Genomic DNA, 24,052 nt, shown 5'->3' on the forward strand with positions numbered 1-24,052 from the left:
TTTAGTGACTCCTGTGTACTTACTTCTAAAGTAAATCATATTTTGCTTCTTTGCCAGATTTCAGAGTTTGGCCTCCACACTCTGACACTTCCTTCTGCAGTTCTTTAGCTATAAGCACTACTCACATTCTTCAACATTCTCAGTTCCAGTACCTTGTCATCGGCACCTACTCATTATATGCTTCAGACCCATAAAACCCTCAGACAAGCTAACACTACTGCTAGCTAACAGCCAGGATTTAATGCACTTCAAGGTCAATTGTTGTAATGTACACACAAGTTGATAAACGACATTTTCTTAAACTTAAAAAGATCTCTGGGATTTTTTTAATGCTCATTATCCTTCCCAACCCCTGCTCTCTGTTTTCCCTCCAAAGCTTGCTAATGAATTTTTGGAGTGCTGAACTCAGATTGCAGGTTCCAAGACTATCCATGTGCACTTCTCCTTCCAGCTTTGTTCTTATAAAGCTTTTATTTAATTACAATTGGAGTTTCCCACGCATGTATTAGAAGAGATTAGGAAAAAAAGAGAACTTAGACCTGCAGTAGTAAACTATGTGGTGAAAACGGTCAGTATTTGTTATTTTGAAAAGGTCTGGCTATAAAAAAGTTGGTCTGTCAGAGTGAGTCGATCACTTCAGTGTGAGAACAACCACTCTGTTAGTCAACGTGTGCATGCGCGCGCACACACACACACACACACACACACACACACACACACACACACACACACACACACACACACACACACACACACAGGGAATGTTTGCGTTTTTCCTCTCACTGCCTCTTTCTCCATCTTTGCGTCCCCTGTGGTGACTGACGTGCTCTTTCATTCAGTCCAGCACATAACTTGAGCACCATGGTTACAGCTGCAGAGATGTTCCTTTCCCTTCCCAGGGGACAATATTGAAATAACATCTCCCCTACCAACACAACCAACCATGGTCTTGACATCTCGCCAGTTGTGTCCAGATCTGTCTGGTCCAATGTAAAGAAAAGTATTGAAGTTGGCTGCATAGCAAAAATCCTTGCAGGTGTGCAAGGTTTACCAGCTTCTGACCCTGAGTCTGGCCAGGACCTACTGGCCAAAAGCCCTGTGGGTCAAGGACCTGGAGCCGTGGCAACTTACCGGCACAAAATCAGCTTCAACAGCAGCAAAATTAGCTTGTCTGGCGATGGACCAGATAGCATTCGCTCCTCTGGGTCTGGCATCACACCTCAACATTACCTGGAGTTTAGAACAATGAACTTCATTTCTGATGCAAACAAAAATTGAGTCATACAGAGTCATTACTACAGCAGCAGTGGGGCTCCTGGATTTGAGAAGTCTTGTGTTAAAATATAAGCTAAAGAAAGCCTCGAAGTCATATGTTTACAGAACTGAAATGGTCACAGGTTTGATCAAGGCACTCTTATGTGCCTCTGGCAGGGTGACAGCACGGTGTTGGATACAGCTGAAGAATATGCTGGATGAAACATGTCAAAACAAATATATAAGATCTGACTCCTGCTATACAACAGGAAGAAAGGCACAGAGATCAGGCCCTGGCAGAGAGATAAGAGGAGGATGCAGTAGACAAAAAACAGGATGATGACAGAGTTATGTGTGCCGTTAGCTCATCAGTTGTCTCCTTGCATTATGAAACAAAAGCGGATTAAAGTGAAAAGGAGCCCACAAGACTTGTTAGCAAACACAATAACCTCAGAGAGAAGGAGAGAGAGTCACAAGGTTGAGCTTAGAGCTTGGTTGTGATTATCCCAACGTAAAGGTTACATGGAGTTTAAACATGCAATGTGCCCAATATGGGCATATATGATTGCGAAAACACTGCTTAATTGCAGGAATTACGACTTAAAAATTTTTGACATGGGGCTCAATCAGTTGTGCAGCTGTATCGGTCTTAAGCTGCTCTACAAATCATCTGGGGCTGGATGCTGACGTTCTCCCTGCAGTATTTTCCAAAGCACTAGTCAGGTTTCTTGGCAATTAGGATCACAGGCATGGATCAGTCTGGTTTAGTTTGAAGATATGTTGATGTTGTAATCACATCAGCTGAAACCTCTGTCTTATTGGGTGCAATGTAGAACTATGTGAATTGCAATACAATACAGGAAGAAAAAAACGTTTTCTTTCAAATGCACCTCTGGTTCCTGTAAGAGAGCTTAGCACTGACTGACAGGTCGGTCTTGATTGCCAGGCCAGTCAGAAGTGGCGTGAGATTGTAGAGGGTGGGAGCAGGGAGATTAACCCCTGGTGTCTCGGACAGCTGTGGAGGTTTTGGGCTGGCTAGCGGCTGCACGCTATAAATTCTCTCTAAAGAGGGTTTACTTTCGATTTTAATGGGTGCTATAAATTTTCTGCAACCTGGTCCTGGTGAAAGAGAAAGGAGGCTTATTTTTAAAGGGCCTCTTTCTCTTTCAATCTCTTCAGCTCTACCTTTCTTCCCTGTTCTTTCTTTCCTTCAGGAAAAAGTCAATGGCTCCTTGCCATGCATTTTGTGGTCTGCTTTTACCTGTAGTCAGCTTGTATGAAAAGCGTATGAAAATTTCCTGAAAGAAATGAAAACCCTGCAAAAGAATAAGTATTCTGCAGCAGACACTGAGTATAATAGCTTCATTGTATATTAAGGTCAATATATTTTTTAAAGAGGAACACTGGCTACGCCTGCACAATTTCTACACCTTTGTGGCAAATTCCTCTTGGGTGCACAGCAGAGGAAACTGAGTTTGTGGATGCAGAAAGTAACAGCGCCCTTCGTATGTTTCCATGTCTCTACCTGTAGGTGCTGTTTGCCTTGAACCAGACGCTGCTGCAGCACGAGGGTGTTCGAGCGGGCAGCCTCCAAGGTTCCTACACCACAGAGGACCTCATTACACACTACAACTGTGGTGACCTCAGCGCTATCATCTTAAACCATGACACCTCACAGGTTGATTCATTTAAGGACTGCTCACCCCATTGTAAAAAATATCATCACTTGTGGTTCACTTTTTAGGACTGATTTCAATAGCTTTGTGCCAAAATTCTTCAAAACCAGTTAAAACAAGTTTTTTGTGGCAAAAAGAAACAACATAAAGACTCTAAAATAAATTGCCTGCCTAATATAATACAAAGGATCTAATACCGTTAATCCACTTTGTCAAACCTTACAAAGTTTTACAACATTTCTCACATATTTCCAAATTCCAAAGTTTTGCATGGTCAGACAGCAACATACTGGTAAAGTTGGAATGTTTGGCTACAGTGAAAAGGTTGGACAAGTTACTTTCATGCTGGTATCACATTGCCAATGTTAGGATTGTTACTGAATAAAGTAAGATATTACACATTACAAGTTACTTTTCTACATTACATAATCACTTATTGGACAAAGTAACTAATTTGATTACTTTTGCATTACTAAGTAAAATGACCTAAAATGTACTGTCACATAATCCGTCGTTTTTTAATTTCTCTCAGCCAGTTTTAGGCAAACTAAGAGCTAGCTGTTTTGAAGATTCTGCACTGATCTCAACTCACTTGCATACTCAGTGCAGTACAGTTTACCAGATTAATCACACCTGTGCATGTAACATCATCCTCTGCACACTATATTTAAGCTGCAGACCTACACATTCATTCTTTTTCTACCGAGAGAACTGAAAAGAATGGGAACCTGCATTCGCTGCCAAACAATGATGAATGGTTCCAGGTTTGCTTCCAGGCATAAAAACATGTTAAACTATATGAATATGTGTTTTAGGTCATGTCACTGATTTTTTCTTTCTTTCTTTTTTAATAGTGACCTAAGGTATCATGCAAGTGAGACTTGCTTTGATACCCTGCTGTAAACTTTTAACCATCAAAGACAACTTTCTTAAATTCATTTGCAGAAACTACCAAAATATTTATTTATTAACTTTGCAATTTTTTTAAAGCAGAAAAAAGGCGAACCTTTGAACTTCTAAGTTAGCTATGTTTTGCTGGAAAAGGGAATCGTCTACTTATCGTTCCTGATTCACTAAAAATCCTCACAGAAAATACTAGCTAGTGGTAGCAAAACATCTGTAACAGTGCTCAGAACTTGAATCTGTCAGATCCTCGATTTGAGTTGGCAAACTTCTTATACCCACTTCTGTGCCATTACACTATCGTCACCTCGAACTTTTGGGCTTACACGTCAATTCCACAAATCTGCACATTGCCATATTAATCCTTCTCAGCCTCAAGTTACTTGATAGTCTGACACTTTAATAGCTCTGGACTCCACTGTAAATACACCATCTAACCTCCTCCAACTTATTTCCTAACATAGCCTTTGCTCCTTTGGTGATGGTCTCTTAATCAGTCTTCATACCCAGCTGTCAAGAGGCCATTCGGCATTAAGTACACGCACACACACACACACGCACACATACCTACAAATACATGTGGTAGACACAACATGTAGTGGCTCTCAATCCATCTCTGCCTTTTAAATGCAGATTTGCTCAAACGCTCTCCTCATAAGTCAATTATGCTGTGTCAACCTTCCTCACTGATCCTTAAGTCCCATTAAACCCAAAAGACCATGTAACCTCAACTCACTGCTCGAGTTCCACATCATATCCACTAGAGACACACACTATATGAAAAAACTTACTGTACACACAAACTCACAATGCCTTTACAATTCAGCGCTGACAAATGACATGCGATTGCTTTTTTATCTCCATGTTTCTATGCCTGTCTCTCTCATTGTCTGCTTTTATACACCTTTTTCTTCCTGTGAGCCATGAAGGGCTGTTAGCCACTATTTCACCTGCAGTTTAACTCATACCAGTTTGCCCCTGCTCCTCATGTCATAATAACATGTATTAACATTCCCCAACATATGCTACAGCAATCAGATGCCTGACTTCAGAGCTCACTTCTGTAGCCTAATGATCTATTGCAGGTTTGTGTGTCTGTGTGAATGTGAGCTTCCAGAGCTGTAAAAGGACAGGTGTTTTTTGATAGATAGGACTTAATCCAGTGGCCCCCGCTCCGACACCCCTGATGCTCTTTCAGTTCAATCTTCTTCAAATAAGAAAGAGGCCGATGGCAGGCCAGAGACCACAAGTGAGTGGAACGGTGTAAGAGAGGTTAATCTGTTTCAGCATTCAACCGGTCCCAAATTCATCAGAAAAACAGAGTGCAAGTGAGACAGAAGAAAAACTGAAATGCAAAAGAAGTAAGATGAATGCATTCATTTAAGTAAACACATAAAAAAAAATGAAGAAAACAAAAGACATAGGCAAAAGTTACCTGGAGATGTAAACCATCAAAATGTAGACTGATGTGCCAAGATGAAAAATTATGTCTCAAAGGTTTAGTTTTCCACATCTGTTATGTTTCTGCATAATTTATATGGTAATATATGACTGAAAATGTTCTTAAATGCTGTATTACTCTGGGTTGTCCCTACAAGTTGTTATCACTTCAGTGCCACGATATCATCAGAGCTACAAAAAAAAGAAAGAAAGAGCAGAAGAGAAGAGAAAGGGGATTTCAAACAGCTGAATCCGAAGGGAAAGGAAAAAATAGAAGTAAACGGCTGGCAGGATATGTACGAGAACATGAGTGCAGAGCAGTACCAGTGGTGGGGAAGGGAGAAAATATCTTGCTGTCACTATGTGTTTCCTGTGGACGTTGGGATGGAGAGCAGCTAATGGCTTTTCATGTGATAACTTATCAGCGTTTACCGTTACACTCCTACCTTGACCCCTCTTTGACCGAACCCTTTTTTTCCTTGTGTTGAAACACTCACACGATCCTCTCTCATCAGCCATGAAGTCTTTCTGCACCTTTTTCTTCAGCTCTCTCTTTAAACTTTTCCATAACTTTCTTCCAAGTTTGCATTATTTTATTTATGAATCGTATAGAGCTGTCAATCTGGGTAAACCTGCGTCATTCACCCTGACAAAACACAGATAAAAAAGGCCTTGGGCTACAGATAATTGTGTAAATGCGCTTTTGTTTCTTTCTGCCTTTTTTGTTCTACTGCTGGGTTATAACAAAAAGCATGTATTTTAATTCAGTGGCATACAAACCGTTCAAATTTAATCAGACCCTGAATTTGAGGGAAAGGTTCTTTTCTTGATCTTTTATTCTAAAACTGTTTTCACACATAAACCTTTCATAGTTTCTGAAGAATGAGGCAAAGATATTTTCCAAAGCTGTCCTTTGTCACATGTAGCAAACACGAAGGAATAGTCCACTGCGCTGCGGCATATATACTGTGTGATTTAGCTAAGGTAGCTGGCTGGATAGATGTATTCATGTATGAGGCAGTGCATATGACACCAATTAACCAGCAGTAAATGAAGTATTGATATGATCTGCTTGGTTTATACATCAGTTCAGGCCAACATTGTACAAACTCTGTAAAAGTGTTCTGGCAGGTTGAAAACAACACATGTGTGACTTGACTGCGTGAGACATTTGAGTTCTCACATGTGGCTCCGTCTTGCGAGACCTAGAAAAGATCAGGGCTTCAGTACATGTGTGGAAATGGCTCAGGTTTATGGACAGCGCTTAAATAAAACTTCCTTTAAGCACCTGGCCTTTATTTTTTACTAATATTACAATATAACAGTACATAAAGAGATATCGCCACTGGAAGTCGTAGCACATGATGAAGTTTATCACATTTGTAAAATATATTTACAAAAATCTCCATAACTTCCAGAAGGTTAATGAAGCAGTGAAGATTTGTTTGTGGATATAATAATAGTATGAGACATTTATAGAAAAGCAGAGTAATATATATTCCAACTGTAGACTATGGAAAAAATGACAAACCTCTAAATCCTGGAATGAGAAAATGTTTACTAATGGAAATGTATATTTGTGTAACAAACAAATGAAATTTATCCAGTGTTCTGTTGTAAATTAAGATAACTGAAGTATGAATCAAAACAGACTGAGACGGTGTGACTGAAAGGAAACATCGTATAGATTTTGGATGGATTCTGAAGTGCACCTCGTTCACATGTGGTACAATAAATCCCCTCATGTTTTCAGGCCTGACACACACACATACACATGCTAATTTACGCACCATTTGCAGCTGTTCTACTGTTGTGTAAACTTGTAGCTCAGTTCTAGACAGCAATAGCATGCTTGCACGAGTGTTCCTTGTCACAGTTAAATACAAATCCAGATTAAACACATCTGCATATGTGTAGAGTATGAAAACCAACCTCTTTGTTTCTACATTCCCACCATTATTTAAATCTGTCCTACTTTAAAGTAAGATTGGGCTATATACAATGACTTTGTACAGAACAGACTGGAAGATATAATAACAAACTGTTAGGTAATGATTAGTTTATATTAGTGTGACTGCATAGTAATCACTTTCTTAAGTAATTAAATCAGCCGCTGAGTGGAACAAACTGCTAACAACTTTACTAACTAAATAAGATCTTCATCACTTGATGTTTCTCTGTTGCTTACACTGCGTCCTCTGTAAGTAAAGAAGAGCTTTGAATGAATGCCTTATAATTAGACCCTTAATAAATAACCAGCCAAGGAGAAAAGCCTTTCCATGGAATTCCAATTTTCTTGTTATGGCAGATTTTTATTTACTTTGGAATGTAATGAGAGATATTGGGAAAAAATCTAGCTCAATAAGAAAATAGTGCTTACATTTACAAAAATATCTTTATTACTGTCAGTGTGTGATAGGTCTGTAGAGGGAATCAATCTAAAAGTATGTATTCAAGTCATATAAGGAGGGCGAGATACAGAGAGATACATTTTCTATCCTGGGGCTTAAGGAACTGGACATCTCAAATCCTGAGTCCACCGCCAACCCCCCCACTCATCTTCACAGATTAACGACTGATGGAGGAAAAAGTGGAACAGAGCCAGGTCTCTCTGTCTGTCTGGCTGCTAATGTATCAAACAGTAATTAACACATTTACACTTCACAATATATTGAACTGAGGCATACACACTTGTAGTGTCTTTCATGTAGCGCACATACCACACCTATAAACACATTTGTGTAAACAGTTTTCGTCATACATGCACACACACACACACACACACACAGAGAAATGTTAAACCTATATACACACACAGATGGCGCTGACACTTCTCCTTCCAACTCCTTCATTTGTTAATGCTTTCTCATGTAAAGATCAGTCTACAGCGCAGGGCGTTGCGCTGGTCAGTTTCTGTCAAGCTGTCACATCAGAAACACTTCTGGCTGCCAGGTGTCACACTCACATGGGCACCAACACCACCATTCACCCCTCTTCTTTCTTTCCATCCCACTTTTCTTTAACGCTCTTTCTTTCTTTTTATGTTTTATTTAAAATTTGAGTGATTCATTTACTATTAATTCTGCCATGGATTTTTACCACAAAGGCTTTGAAAGTCCTTTTTCTCACGGTCTTTTTCTTTCTTTCAGCTGCCTCACTTCATCAACAGCTCTTTGCCAGCTCATGACCGCATGACGGCTCAGCAGATTGACAGCTACTTCCGCCAGGAGCTGATCTACAAACGCAACGAGCGAATGGCACGACGAGTTTCTGCCCTGCTGCAGAGAAATCCCAACCAGACTTACTTTTTTGCTTTCGGTGCAGGTAAGACTCTTAGACAGATTGGATTTGTAGGATAGTATCGGTTTAACGCTGCAGAAATAACTTTAATGTTATAGGAACTCACGCAATGACCTTTGACCTGCTGGTTACGAGATTCTTCTCTATTCTACATGTTGAGAGCAACTCCAGGGAGTATGCATTTGCATGTAACTGAAAAATGGAATAGATCAGGTTTACTTTGGTCTGGAACAGAGAATCTGTCAGTTTTAAAGTGTGCTTACAGTGAACAAATTTGCTCTCTTTTCTGCTTGAAAGCAAAACTGGAGAAAAAAAAGCAGGACAATAATAGTGTACAATAGTTCCCAGATCTCTGGCATTCAAAAACTGTGAATCTGTCCAAGTGTACACACACGTGCACACACATACACAGAAGTCTCAATTACAGCCAACTCCCATCTCAGAAATGAAGAAACTGTGAGTTGTTTGTTTCAATTAGCATTCCTGGCTAATGCTGGTAATGTTTCCTGAATAGTGTAGTGTGTCCTAAGGAAAATGTGTGTGTGTGTGTGTGTGTACGTTTGAGAATATACAAACACATGTGGTGGGTATCTTTGTTTACTGTATGGCTGTGTGCCTGCGTGCATTTGAAAAAGGGTGGCGCTACCTCTAGGATGTGTGTATGTGCATGCATGCGAGTGTGTGTGCGCCACAGTGAATGATTAATACTGAATGCCTAGCTCCTTTTTTTTGTTACTCCCTCTGCTCTTTGTGCAGTTTGGACAGGGCCACTGTTGCACCATCCAGCTGCTATTTGTGTGTCCGTGCAGATGTGGCTGAACACTGTTAGTATTTGTGCTCAGACTCTGTGGAGAAACGGATTTCTGTAATATTACTAAATAATAAATGGTGTACATACATGAAGAAAAAATATATATCAGTGGCATGTGGTGACTTTTACAAAAAGACAAGCAAAGATACTGCATTTTATTCTCCCATCAGTCATCCATTAAAGAAAACATGTTTATCCACAATGTGAGTGTACAAATAACCAGAAGAAGCTGCTGATCTCTCGCCCAATTCAAGCTACTGTTAATGGGGAGCACCCATAAAATCGAGATGCCCAACAGATTCTAGTGGAATTGGAGGCAAGCGGAGGAAAGATGAGACAAATTGCTACCACAAGATGGCAGTAATTTAAAGGGTGGATGCAAAAGAGCAATGACAGACACTTATGGTGTCTATATTTAATTGTAGATTTCACTGGGCAAGCAATGCCCACCTGCCTTGCCCTGACAGAACACGACTGGTATATAGAGCAGTCTGTCATATCATTAAAAGCCATCTGCCTAACATTGTGCAGATCCCTTTGTGGTGCTAAAACAGCTTTGAAGCCTCAGGGCATGGACCAGGGAATTCTGAAGGCTGTCCTGTGGTGTCTGGCACAGGATGTTGGCAATGCATCTTTTTGGTTGTGGATTGGGGTTTACATGGAAATGTAGGGGTCAATCTCTGGGCTCTTCTTCTTGTTTCTTTAGCTATTTCTGAGCCGTTTGGGAGGTGTTACATGTTAAAGTAGATCTAAGTTTCTCAGCAGATCATTGCGTTATAAAGAGATGTCATTCACTTTACCTGTCACAGTTTGTAGTGTTGTGTATAGAAAACATTGAAAAAGAGTGAGAGAATGTGAAAACTATTTTCCAACGTTTGAATGAACTTCTGCCAAGGCACATATTTCTCAATTCACCGTCTAAAATGAGTGTTTTTCACAAAGGAATTCCTTGACGTGAGTTTGTATACAGTAACTAAATGAGCAGAGGGGCAGTGCTGAGAAAATGATGGTGCTCAGTAAAGAAGCCATCTGTAACTAAATATGTCAGCATGTGTGGCTGAGTGTCAGACTAAGCCAGCTTACATTAAACAGACTACCAGCAGTTCATAGCAACAATTCTGAATAAGAGTAAAACACTGGTTTGCAGCACATAAAACTGAAATTATTCATCCCTCACTGCTTTAATGCTATATAATAATGCTATTTATTACGTATATATATCTTTTCCAGGATGTTGAGGAAAATCTGGGTCTTAAATTATCTCGGACAGGTAAAGCCACGATTGTGAATTTGCATTTTTTTTTCTATTAAGTCAATTAAAATATTTTTTTAATGCAGCTTTATGTTCAAGATTAGTCTCTATTAAACATTTTGTGTTAACTTTCCAGTGTGTTCCACGTGGCCTGGATAGATATGAGGTGAACATGTGTTTCAGGTCACCTGCACGCTTTAGCCTTGTGTGTAACAAAGTGACAGCAGGTGTGAAGTGATAGGAACCATTACAGTTAGACTGCAGGGTCCACACACACACACACACACACACACACACACACACACACACACACACACACACACACACACACACACACACACAGATACAGACACACTTGATTTATTATAGCAGCAGCTAATTATGTGCTCGTACTAGAGATCCTTTCTTCAAAAACAGTCACACTAAATTGGAAATACTGAGTAATTACAGCATGGAATTTTACAGGACTGTTCTATTACACACTATTACAGAATACTTTTGATCAATTATTACTAACTTTTAGAGAAATTTGTCAAACCTAGCACAGTGGAAGCCATAAAACATAGATGCTATTTGAAACTTAGATAAATATAGTACGTGTAAATGAAGGGGAGTTCAAAAGGCCACAAAGTTATACAATACTGTTCAATAGTCTGAAGCCACCCCCACTTTTATGATATTTTGTTTCCAAGGGACCAGACTTTTTGGATTTTCTCCAGGTAATAGCTCTCCAGGCTTTATAAAGGTACTTAAAGGATTTTCTTTGCTTTTTCACTGATTTCCAGTTCAGTCCTTATACCTGACCTTTTCAGATCAGTGTTTCTTGGTTTGTTTGTTTTTTTTATGTTGGGCCTTAAAATTATCTACAGCAGATGGACAACTACAGTAATGATACAGTAGAAGAAAAAATCCAGCAGATGCATCTCTGAGGACCTGACAGATGAATCTGACCCTTCAGATGATGCATCTACTGGTCACTGAGGTCTCAGTGGAAGAGTCACTGTCAACAAGCCATCATCAACATGTACCGGGGAGATCAGGAGAAAGGAACTACACTCTATAAAACACAGCGGAGGCTCTGTCATTGTTTGGGGCAGAATTTCAGCCAATGGTTTTTGAGATTTTGTCAAAATTGGTGGAATTATGAATGCAGAAGAGTATCGTCAAATTTGGATTCACTGTGCATTAACATTTGGAAAGTGCCGGACTGGCAGTAGCTTTATTTTCCAGTATGACAATGATCCCACACACACTGCCAGTGCAGTAAAAGCATACTTGGGCAGAAAAACACACAATGGAAGACTATCAGTTATGAACTGGCCTCCCCAGAGCCTGGACCTTAACATTATTGAAGCAGGGTGGGATCATCTTGACAGAGAACAGAACAAAAGGCATCCAATATCAAAAGAAGAGCTTTGAATGTCCTTTAAGAATCCCAGTGAACTATTCCTGAAGACTACTACAGAAATCCTATAGTTAAAGAATGAAGGTGGTCATACTAAATGTTGACTTTAAAGCTCATTAAAACTGTACAAACTTTGTACATGGGCAAACATACGTGTTGGCATATGTTTCCATAAACTGTTAGACCTATTTCCAATTTTCCTAGAAAAATATAAAGAAACAAGGGATGGCTCAAAACTTTTACGCAGTATTGAGTTTCAAAGAATGTTATGAAGATGAAATATTTTCCACCGAAATATTTCAATAATATCACCACACAAATCTTTACTCTTAGAGTGACAGGCCATAAATACTGCAACTAGTGACCACAACTAATAGGACTTAAGTTCTGTTTTCAGGCAACAAACCACCTTTCTCATGCTCTAAGCAGAAGGCTTCCACATCCTCATGTCTTATATCTGTGTTCAGGATATTGACTCATGTCTTTACAGTCCTGTAACTGTCCCTTTTAGTCCCAGTTGTAACCAAACATGAAATTTTATCACTCAGTGATGCCAGAACGTATTAAGTGACGACACTGGCTCCCAGAAATTTGGCCCTGCCCACATTTCCTTTGAAGATTTTCAAAACCTCTTGAGGTGAGCAGGCCTGCTTTGTGAATGGTGTTCTGCTTATGGTCTAAATATAATCTAACCACAGACCATAGTTTGAGTAATAAAGGGAAATTAAGAAGACAGGGGGTGTGAGGGTTAAGATTATCCAGACATATAAAATAAAGACAGCCCAGGGAGATGAATTACAACTACTTTCAGGCCAAACGTGGGCGTGCAATAATGTGATCACATAAAATCCAATCTTTATGGTTAGATCTCAAAACTCACATTAACATGACGTGTTTCAAACCGAAAAAACTAAAGGCAGTGGACTATATACCTTACTTCACAGCATTTTTTTTTGTGGATGACAAAACGGAATAATCTTAACATGGAACTGTTTCTGACAGAGCCATGATGTGTGCTCATGTCTGTTCATGTCGAGTGGGTGTTTTCGTATTTATGCTTTACAGCAGATACATATTAGGAGCCGTTTTCAGCAGCATTTGCCTTGGATCACTTACTTCTAGCATTAACTATGTCTAGAATGTAGTGGACAAACAGAACTTGTGTGAGAACGAGCAGGAGCACCTCTCAGGTCAAGCCCCTCTAAAGTTACAGATGTCATAGTTATTTTTTTCTTTTCACAGGGTAATTAAAGTGTACGGTGTGTGTATTAAGTGGTTCAGTCAGGAAATCCATCTCTCCTCAGCTCAGCACCTTACCTCTCAGCCTCCCCCATGCCCTTGCTTTCACTGCACACATACACCTTCCTGTAGCACAAGTGCCTTTTTGGATAAAATGTACGCTTTTTTAACTGCAAAAAGATTTTTTTCCTCTATTGCTCTGCTCTCAGTTTTGAATTCTGCACACACATCTGCAAGTGCATGTTATAACATTTCATTTTCTTCACTTTCAGAAACAGGTTATTTATATAAATTCCAGCAGGCATAACTGAATTATCCCAGGCAATATAAAAGAAACTGACTGAGAGGATTTACTGTCTCACTGTTGGGCCAAGACTTTATGATATCGGTGGTTGATAATGACACCTCCAAATAAATCATTCACAAAATACTCATATATTGTTTGATTCTTAACCAATGACTGTACTGTAGACATTTAATACACTAATAACACTCATTAGTAGCCTGTTTTCAATGGCAATACAGATTGATTATGATTAAAGCAGTGTCCTTTTGATTAAATTTGCCATTTACTGTAACTATAGTATGTATATATTTCCCCCAATGAAAACAAATCCACAAAGTTTTGCAAAGTTATCTTAAAATTTGGGGTAATTATATAAGAATTTCACATTAGCTATCTCAAAATTTTGATTTACTAGCTCAAAATTTCGAGATAAGAACCCAAAACTGAGCAAATATCTCGACATTTTGAGTTATTAAGTCAAAATTTCGAGATAAGAACCCAAAATGTTTATTTTGACTGATGGATAGCAATATTCTGTTTTGTTTTGTTTTCCAGTAGCCAAAACAAGCTTCCAAACTGAAACAGCTCTAAACTAGGCTGGTTCTAGCTGTGTGCAGGGGGTAGTTCAGCATAGCTAAACAGTACATCTTACCAGTCTAAAGAAAAATCATTTTGGGTTTTGGTTAGCTAGTGAAGAAAGTATTGATTCTAACATCTGAATTGGTTTGATAGCCTACAGTCCACAGTCTCCCACTCACATACACATAAATGTTCTAGAGCAGTTCCATTTTACCTGTTGTAGATACTTCTGAGACGTTAGATAAGTGTACCAACTTCCTTCATTTTGTAGCCAGTGTCAAAGTGGACCTGAAGTTATTCCCACTTTTCCTTCCCTTTGTCTCCTCACCGTCTCCCATCCTGCTCCTAAGCACCACTATGGTCACTGCTGTTCACTATTACTATCAGTATTATGTAATAGGGACCAATCACGGGCACCCACTATAACATGACGTAGAGTTCTTTGTAAGGATCAGTAAAAGCATCAGAGTTTCCCCCATGGACAAAATGACACAGCAGCCCCAGATGAAAGCAATAAAGGAAAGGCATACCCACAGACAAGTCATACACACAGAATACTTGGTCTGTTGCTATTGCAAACAGATACAAACCTTAACTATTTTCCATCACTCACTCGGCAAAATGCACTCTCTGTCGCCTTCCTCTCAGTCACACACAAACTAAAAACATACACTTATGCAGACTACATGCAGAGTTATCATTTGTGCTGAGGAGTGCTGTGAGAGCATGGCCGTGTGTTGTTCGAGCTCTGTGGTGTGCTTCAGCAGGTTTTCATTTGCCAGTTCCCTGGCAGCCGCTGCCCGCTCTTATTAAAAACATCCCATGGAATTTCCTGACGCTGCCACGGCCTAGACACCACTTCGCACACATACACACACTTACACGTATGTTTATGTTTGTGACACAAAGTCCCATGATCTGCAGATATTTATCACCCAAACGAGCAGTTACTGTCAAAAGTCCACATGTAGTACTGTTTGTTTTGGAGTCTAAGCCACTTTGGATCTGTTTGCTGAAGTTGATTTTTATGCATATGTTCTGATGTGCAGACCTATAATAGCCCATTGTGCAGGCAGACTGGACCCATGTGTTTTGCAGTCACTTGTGGTGTTGTGGTGTCGAAGTGATGACTGAGGGAGAGAGCCTGCCTGGCGTGCATGTCATTTTGTCTCCGTGGCTCTTCCCATCTTAGTCCGTATCTGTTTTTCTCAGCCTCTTCCCCTCATCTGACTGTCTCTGCCTGCACACCAGTCTGTCTGCATAGCTCTCATTTCATCTTTCTCCCCAGCTCTCTGTTCTGCTTCTGTCGTTCTGGTCTGCACTGTCAGTCCTTTCCATCTGTTGCTCTTTTTCCTTTATTAAACCAACACCATTCCTTGATGCTGTCTATCTCCATCTTGCTTCATACTGTCTTTCCTTCCACATAGTGCGGATCTATTTTATGAAGTGACAGACGTGCAATGCTTTGGATGTTGGGTGTGTATTTTCTCTTCTGTGGAGAAGACAGAGACAGAAAGATATTAGAAGTGCTTCCTTGCTGACAGTTTGGGCCTAGCACACATTTAAATTTATTTTTAACGTCCGCGTGGTTTGTCCTTGAAGCCAACGTTGTGTTTTTTACAGGGGCATCTGGTGGATGAGCACAAGGATACTTATGCCTTTCCTCCTCAAAGCCAGATAACTTTAATCCCTAATATGATTCAAAACTAAACAAGGATCATTTCCCATTTGGATCTCTTAACTGTGACCAGTTACAATAGCATTCAACTGCTGTAGGAACAGCGTAGGCTCTGTTGTTGTATCCATGTAAGGTTATGCCGTCTTGTAAATTTTCAGGAATGTAACTCTGTGAGTTTGCATGAAAACATCTTATGGTAACTCTTAACTGCACTGGCTGCATTTCTCATCGTAATTAAATCAGTATAGCTCATTAGCTTGTTCAAAGATTACACACTTCATTAGCAGCTGGAAGAACATCCCACTGCCTATTAAGAGCCAATGACTTTAATGCTACGTTTCATAAACACGTGAATGCTTCTTTCTTTGATCTTTTGAGTGTTAAAATTGACCTAAATGCACACAACAGAAACTATGTAGCCCCAGGAATGCAAGAATATTAACGTCCCCGTTTAGAGACTCATAATGCTGCAGGTTTTTCTACTTGGTGAATGACTATATTCACTGTTATCCTAGCTAAATAACAGATCTGATTAAAACATTACTGCAGAAAATTTTTTTTTTTTTATGGTCACCAGATCTCGATCCCGATTAAAGACATGGAAGATTTTGGGCCACAAGACAGAAACATAGTGCCAGGCCTGTAATATCTATGCCAAATGAAATATAGGAATCATTAATAATGAGATGGGGATATAGTTAGAGACGCAAGATTGGGAGGGTTTGGACATGTGCAGATGAGGGATATAGGCTATGCTGAATATGGGGCTGCTATGCAGGAGTTACACTGGTGTGACAGAAGAGGATGGGGTGAGATGGAGGCAGATGATCTGCTCTGGTGACTCCTAAAGGGACCAACTGAAAGATGAAGAAGATCGCATCCTGCGGCGACATGCCATCCCATCCGATTTTCATTTAGTTGGATCATCATTTATTTTTCAACAGGACCCCAAACACACCTCCAGGCTGTGCAAGGTCTATTTGACCAAGAAGGAGAGTGATGGAGTGCTGCACCAGACGGCCTGATGTGATGTGATGCTTTGGTTTCTGCAAACACAAACAGATCCAACTCAGAAAGATACACTCACATTTACTCACATGCACTTTCTTTTATCTCTAAGCTTATGTGTCTGTGTGGTGTTTGCCAGCAGCACACACATATGCACTCCTTTAGATCATAATTTATAGATTATCATTCCTTCTCTCTGTAACTTTAACTGATGGATGAAGAAAAACAAACCAGTGTGAAAGGTGAAAGACGAACATCATAGAGACGTTTTTAGAGCAGAGAATGCCACATCTTCCATTACATGTATGTACGATGAGATATCAGAGACTACAGCTTACAGAAACAAAAACAGTCAATAGCAGGGGGATTTTTACTTTCTTTGTGCCTTTGTTTTCTACATTTTCCACTACTTCCTTTTTTTTTTTTTTAACTCTCTGTGCTTTTCTACTTTTTCCTCACCACACCCAGCTTCTCACTTTCTGCCCACCAGGAGAGCTTTACAAACTTAAGCAGCAAGCATAGGCAGTCTAAATATTTGAAAGCAAGGAATGGCTTTTAAACACTCAACCACTGAGCTGAGTGAAGCTTCCAGTCTCTCTAACATGGATGTGTGTCAAGCCCGCCACATGCAGCGGTCAGCCTCTGGATTTGATCCCTGAAACTTTCTTGATCTCCGTATTTGACCAGAATTTCAACCTTTAACAGTCCTGTCAACAGCTGTCACTCACAACACCTCGGGGGGGGGGGGGGGGGGGGGGGGGGTGTAGTGCAATAAGACAGACAGACGTCTTACTGCATGCATAGGAAATGAAGTCATTATGGAGATGAGGAATGGGTGAGAGCGGTGAGCTCCAGATTGCCTTTACTTCTCCTTCTAGAAACTCAGAGCTCCCTGAGAAGAGAGGTGGAATTTACACATCATGTAAAAGCCGTGGTCTGTTTTCAAGGAAATTATTCCTGAACACTGTGGGTAGCTGTTTTTGTAGCTCTGTTAATTCAAATTCTGCTGTGTGATTTATAGAGAGATCCCGTTCCTGTTAAACAGTAGATGGGAATGCACAGTGAGGCCCAGGGATGCCGACCTTATTAAAATCTTTGTTGCATTACTCATATTTTGCTCAAGGAAATAGTCTTAGTACAAAAAGTGGAAAAAGGGACTTTCCCCTAAAACACAAACAGGTGCACACATATACATTATATGAGCACAACTTGCTGGGAGAATGCGAACACACACAGGTTCACGCACAAGCAGATCGCAGAAAGAAAAGCACTGAAGCATGAGCTGCATTCTCCTGGGAAAAATGTCAGCATCCTCATAACATCTAAACGAACTTGACAGATTTAGAGTTCCTTAAAATCAAATCCTCCACCAATGAAAAACAAAAGCAAAGCAAGCTTTCTGTTTAGTCTATCTCCTCTTTAAGATCATATTCTTATGTACCTGTGGAGCACTTCCAGCACAGTATTTGCTCAGAGCCACCCAGCTCCACCACCCCCAGAGTTGGCTCTGCGTAATTTTGTTTCCTAAGTCAACAAAACAACTATGAGAGATGTTGTAATGTTTAGACATTGCTTTTCACCAGCATCATCAAAACACTGGGGGATACTGGGTGGGGGGAGGTAGTGTCCTTCAGTCCAGTAGACTTCACATACTTTATTGCAATATTGAAGTTATTCCTTAGAGTCATGGTGGCCCAGCACCTTACATATTTTCCTTTAATTTGTCACCTATTTAACACCTACACACATTTACAAACATGTGAAGATGAGAGTAACATTTTCCACATTATCTCTGTCTGCGCTTGCCCTCGTCCTGGAACATATTTCCAAACAAACCAAAAGTGGAACACACCCTTGTCAGCTAATATGCTTTTTCTTTCTCATCCATTCACTGGGTATGTCTCCTGGATGTTCGCTTTTCTTCTCTTTTTAACTCATCTTCCAATTTCTTGATCACCCACTTGTTTAAATTGCTCTGAGGGAACTGCTTGTGTTTGTTTGGACCATAATGTAGCAACTATGCCCAGCAGGCATTCTGCTTGGGTTGAGGGCGTACGTCAATCCCTCTCTCCCTCTGATCGTCCTCTCTATCCTCCACCCTTTCCTCCTTCTTTTCCATCTCCTCTCAAACCACTTGCCAATGATCTATTTCTATTCTCTCTTCCTTTGTGCTCCTTTTGTGCAATTTTCATATGAGGTGGTCTGCTTGTAAGCCATGTGGGATTTTTTTTAACCACTAGTGCATATCAGTTGATGCATTGTTTACACAAAGTAATTGCAAACACATTTGTTTGTGCAAAAACTGAAAAATAACATAATTCTCTTCCTGTGCGTTTTCTGCATTCTTGAAGCAATGTCAAATTCCTAACTGCTCAGTGTTTCCATTTTCCTTGCTTTTCCTGCTTTGCTACTAGTGTCTCTTTCCTCTGACTGATGTGCAAAAGCATATAGAAAGAAAGGATGGAGAATCACGCATAAAGCGAGGCTCGGTGAGGTTTAACTTGGAAGGAAAAATAGGGAAAGGTCTGAAAGAGAGAGAAGGATGTGTGCAGACCAAGCGTTGACATGGTTTAAATTGAGCGTGAATGCCTAGACATGCTGCAATACCTCTTTTTTCTTTTCAAAGCACACTAATACATCCCTCCCGAAAAAACTTGCATGGAGGGAAAAAAGAGAAAAACTGACTGTAAAACAAATGCAAAATGGAAGCTAAGAAGCTTAAGAAGCCTGGATATGGAAGATAATGAGACAGGCAGATGTGGCAAACATAGAAAGGTGAATGTGCAAGTGGAGTAAATTAAGTCATTGCTACTGTAAGTGGAAATCAGGATGGGATGGTTATTAAATAAAGGAGTTGCTGGTTTATTAACTCTGCGCTCTGGAGGGGAAACACCCTGTGAGAGGGTGTATACACAGCAAAAACTTGCTCCTACTTAAAACAAAATATTTATTAAGTAAATAAAATATTTGAAAAACACATATCTGCAGTTGGAGAAATGACAGCAGGTGGTTGGCTGATATATGGTAGTGGTTGCAGTTGGGCTGAAGCCACATTCCCACAAGCTATTCTTTTTATGTCGCAGGCAGAGCAACTTGTCTACTGGAAGATGCATACGACCCATATGGAAAAGAATTTCAAAGAATATTTAGTAAATGTTTATTTTGTGTATTTTTAAATCTTTAAACAAAATTCCTGCCACGACTTATGTATGAAACTGGCATTTTGTTCATGCATAAGAAAAGTCATAAGAAACAAGTATTCATTATTTTTCCAAGTAAACATTATGTCGTATGAGTACAATGAGAAGGGTAAATAATATGGATATTTTCCTTTGAGTGCAATGAAGCCAATGATGAAAACAGAAGCTGTGTTCCACTTCTATGTTAATATTAATGATAAACTTTCACAGTCCATCGTGTGCATTTGTGGCAACAGGAGATTCACGTCACAGATCTGCTGACGACAAATCTGCAGCAACTTTGCGTCATAATGGACCAAAAATCTTTGAGGGATGTTTCGGTTCCACATTGATTTTATACCACGAATGAATGCAAAACGTTGTCCAGCCCAATATGTTAGGCATTGTGTTTAGGCATCAAATATCCTTTGATTAAGGAGAATATTTTCATCTTCTGTCATGAGGACATGTTAACTTGCCATTACCAATTTTCTAACCAAAGCCACAATCTTTTCTCAATATTATCCAAGAGTTCTGATTGCTTGAACAAAACCATAAAAATTTTAATTTACGGAAAAGAAGGAAATGTTCTTGGATGTGTATCTTCAAACAATGTGCAGATGGGGGCGAGACAGCTAAAGACACTGGGAAAAAGAAAAACATTGCTTTCTCTTTTTTACATTTCTTTTAAGGTCTTTCCGTAAAAACTTGAAAAGTAAACATTAATAGCGAGCATTACACTGCAATGATTAGGGCGTCACTAAGTACTGTAACTTTAAAACAGAGTGGCATGTTTACAGTGAGCTACCTGTGCGGTCAGCCCACGAGCACTACAAGCAGCAGGGGAGCAATTAGGAGTTAGCTGACCTCTTATTACATTTAAGCTAATTGAGCTGTTTGTTAAGACTGCTCTGTGCTTCAGAAGCACCACACTGTTTACTGTCTGAATACTCCACAAACAAACACACTAGCTCAGCCTCCCACACGCACCTTCATCTGCTTGGAAAGAGCTATTATTTCTCTACCCAGTCACTCACCCACACACAGGCACGAACCACAAACCTACAATGAAACAAACAATGCACATGCCACTGTTGTCAGATGAAAAGCTTGTGAATTAACTTTTTCCAAAAGAATGGATTTGTAAGAACTTGGAAAAACGTTTTGTTTGTTCAACAAACGGAGCCAATTCATGAAGAAATGTGCAGTCCCTCACTTGAGAGTTACCAACATTTCATAAGTGTTGGTTCTCGTTGTGAGAAATATTGCTTGCTTGTTGTGTGTGTGTGTGTGTGTGTGTGTGTGTGTGTGTGTGTGTGTGTGTGTGTGTGCATTCAGTGGGCTGTTTAAGCAGCAGATGCAAGTTTAGCATCCAAACCAATTCTCCCTCCACAGAAAACTGAATGGCAGTTTTACAGCAAGTGTAAAAATTGAACCCATATGGTTGTTTGTTATGTCATCTTCCAAACAAAGTTACGCATAAATATACACAACTTTGTCGAGGTGTGTTATGAATGATGGCAGAGTAGAGGAAATCAAGCCAACACACGAAACAGTCAGCTTGACCTCACACCCAGCAAACACGCGGCACATGCTCTTCTTTGCCCCGAGCCCACTGAATTTAATGAAATAGCTGCTTGACACAGACATGAAGGAGGTTAAATCTGTCAGCATGCAGTCACTGAACGAGCTGACTTTGGCCCCAAGATCTTGTTTGAAGGAAAGGGTGAAAAGAGAAAGAAGAATGCTGTTCTTTTCAATTCAGTTCAGTTTTATTTATATAGCGCCAAATCACAACAGCAGTTGCCTCAAGGCACTTTATACTGTGAGGTAAATACCCTACAATAATACAGAGAAAACCCCAACAATAAAATGGCAACAGTGGGAAAGAAAAACTCCCTTTTAACAGGAAGAAACCTCCAGCAGAACAAAGCTCAGGGAGCAGTGGCCATCTGCCGGTTTTATCTGTTTATCTCTGCGGTTTTAAAGAAGGCCCAACAGCGTCTCCACTTTCTGAGAATCCTCAGAAAAATGGACCTGAAGAAGGAGCTGTTGACCGTCTTCTCCATTGAAAGTGTGCTGACATATTGCATCGGTGTGTGGTTCTCCAGCTGCACCACAGCACAGAGAAAGGTCATCAATATGGCCCAAAAAATCATTGGACATCCTCTTCCCTCCCTGTACAGCACTCGCTGTCTCAAGAGGGCACGCAGCATTCTACGGGACGGTACACACCCAGGACACCGGGTGTTTAAGCTGCTGCCATCTGGCAGGAGGTTCAGGCTGCTGAGGTCCCGAACAAATAGACTCAAGGACAGCTTTTACAACAGGGCAACAGCCCTGATCAATGCAAATAGCTGACCTGACTGGCTTTTTTTATTACTAAGTTATTATACTGTGTTGTGTTGTTTGTGTTGTTTGTGTTGCGTTGTGATGCGTCGTATCGTGTCGTGTTGTGTTACATGTAGTGCCGACGTAGGACAGTTTTCCAATTTCATTGTACTATTGTACTATGTATGACTGTGCAATGACAATAAAGAGTTATCTTATCTTACATAACCAAATAACAATACAGTTGGCCTTTGTAAGTGTAGAAATATTCCCAATTGTCAGTCTAATTATCCTTTGACCTAATGGTGGTGCAAAAGTACTGTGCAAAAGTCATGTGCCATCCCTCATTTCTTTATACCGGTATGTTGCTGACAAAAGAGGAAACATGTGTAGTTTATTGAAACATGTGTAGATAAATGGTAAATGGCCTGTATTTGTATAGCGCTTTACTAGTCCCTAAGGACCGCAAAGCGCTTTACACTACATCCAGTCATCCACCCATTCACACACACATTCACACACTGGTGATGGCAAGCTACATTGTAGCCACAGCCACCCTGGGGCGCACTGACAGAGGCGTGATAGATGGTATTATATGGTTGATCAAAATCCGACAGTTTTTTTCTCCGTTGGTTTTTCCATCCATTTGGCGAGATCCCAAACACACTTGATGAAATCCAGCCCATTGACAGAGTCTCCACTATGTGTTACAGATTACTGTGAACACTCACTGTTGTGCCACTTTCCTGACCTCCTCTGTACATATTCACAACGGTTTGAACCAAAAATTTCAAATCAAGATTCAACACTCGTTAAGATCCATTGCCACTAATTTATGTAACCGGTTTCTGCTTCTGTTTCCCCATTACACTGACATTTGTGGCAAGTGGAATAATGCTACATAAACACTGTTACATTTACAGTCCAGTTTTTGTATAATTTCACACACTTCATCCATTTGTCCCTGCTTCCTGTCAGAGCTTTGCTGGATTTTTTCCCCCGTATTTCTTAAGGACATGACTTTCACTGTTTATTTGCTGTAGATCCTTTGCAGTCCTGCCACTTCTTCTTTTGGCTCCCACGTGTCTAGCCTTGCCAGTTTTTGAATTGCTTGTGCAAAAATAAGATTCTAGGTTTGTCAAACTGTGTGATCTTTTGTATTTTTTATAGACAAAATTGAAAAATTTACATGTAGACGCCATCTCTTGGCCCATCTCTTAATTCAGTTGCCTTTTTTATGCTTGAATGATTCACAGGTCACTGTTAAATTACTAACCAAATATGAAAATATTCCCTTAAAAATGGTTGGGCACAATGACTGGACTGAAAAAAAGAACGAAAAAGAAACAATGTCCAAAGAAAAACTTTGAAATATCTTCAGAAAGCCTGGATATGTATTGCTCAAGAATACTTGGAAAAAACCCCAATGAAGTTTGGCTCCTTGGAAGGAAAATATAAATGAATGAGGGGTGGCGCAAGACTTTTTCACAGTAGTAGTTGTCAAAGGACGTGAACTGACTCAACAAATACTTAAATAGTACTGTACTGTACCTTTGACTTCACAACAAAATCATACGTTTTCTCCCATAAAAACTTTAAGCCTATGAACATGAGAAAATGTCATCACTTCTTATGGCAATATGTAAGTATAATAAAAGAAGAACACAAGCACACACAAGCACACACACACACTCACTGTCACCCAGACAAA

At 40.0% G+C, this 24,052-nt stretch overlaps 1 protein-coding gene across 2 annotated transcripts in view; it reads left to right on the forward strand.

Moving 5' to 3' along the window:
- The window catches only part of trabd2b (TraB domain containing 2B), a 67,959-nt gene that overhangs the window by 39,101 nt on the left and 4,806 nt on the right, over positions 1 to 24,052 (forward strand). Inside the window, exons 3-4 of one of the 2 annotated variants that reach the window (XM_085449020.1) lie at positions 2,786 to 2,932; positions 8,423 to 8,597. In XM_085449020.1, the coding sequence (XP_085305146.1) occupies positions 2,786 to 2,932; positions 8,423 to 8,597 (322 nt within the window). The remainder of the gene's footprint in view (positions 1 to 2,785; positions 2,933 to 8,422; positions 8,598 to 24,052) is intronic. The other variant, XM_085449021.1, reaches the window with a different exon arrangement.

This window comes from Copadichromis virginalis, linkage group LG23 (genome assembly GCF_057382275.1).
Source record: "Copadichromis virginalis isolate Kocher_CV1m ecotype Utaka linkage group LG23, C_Virginalis_male_GT1.1, whole genome shotgun sequence".
NCBI lineage: Eukaryota > Metazoa > Chordata > Actinopteri > Cichliformes > Cichlidae > Copadichromis > Copadichromis virginalis.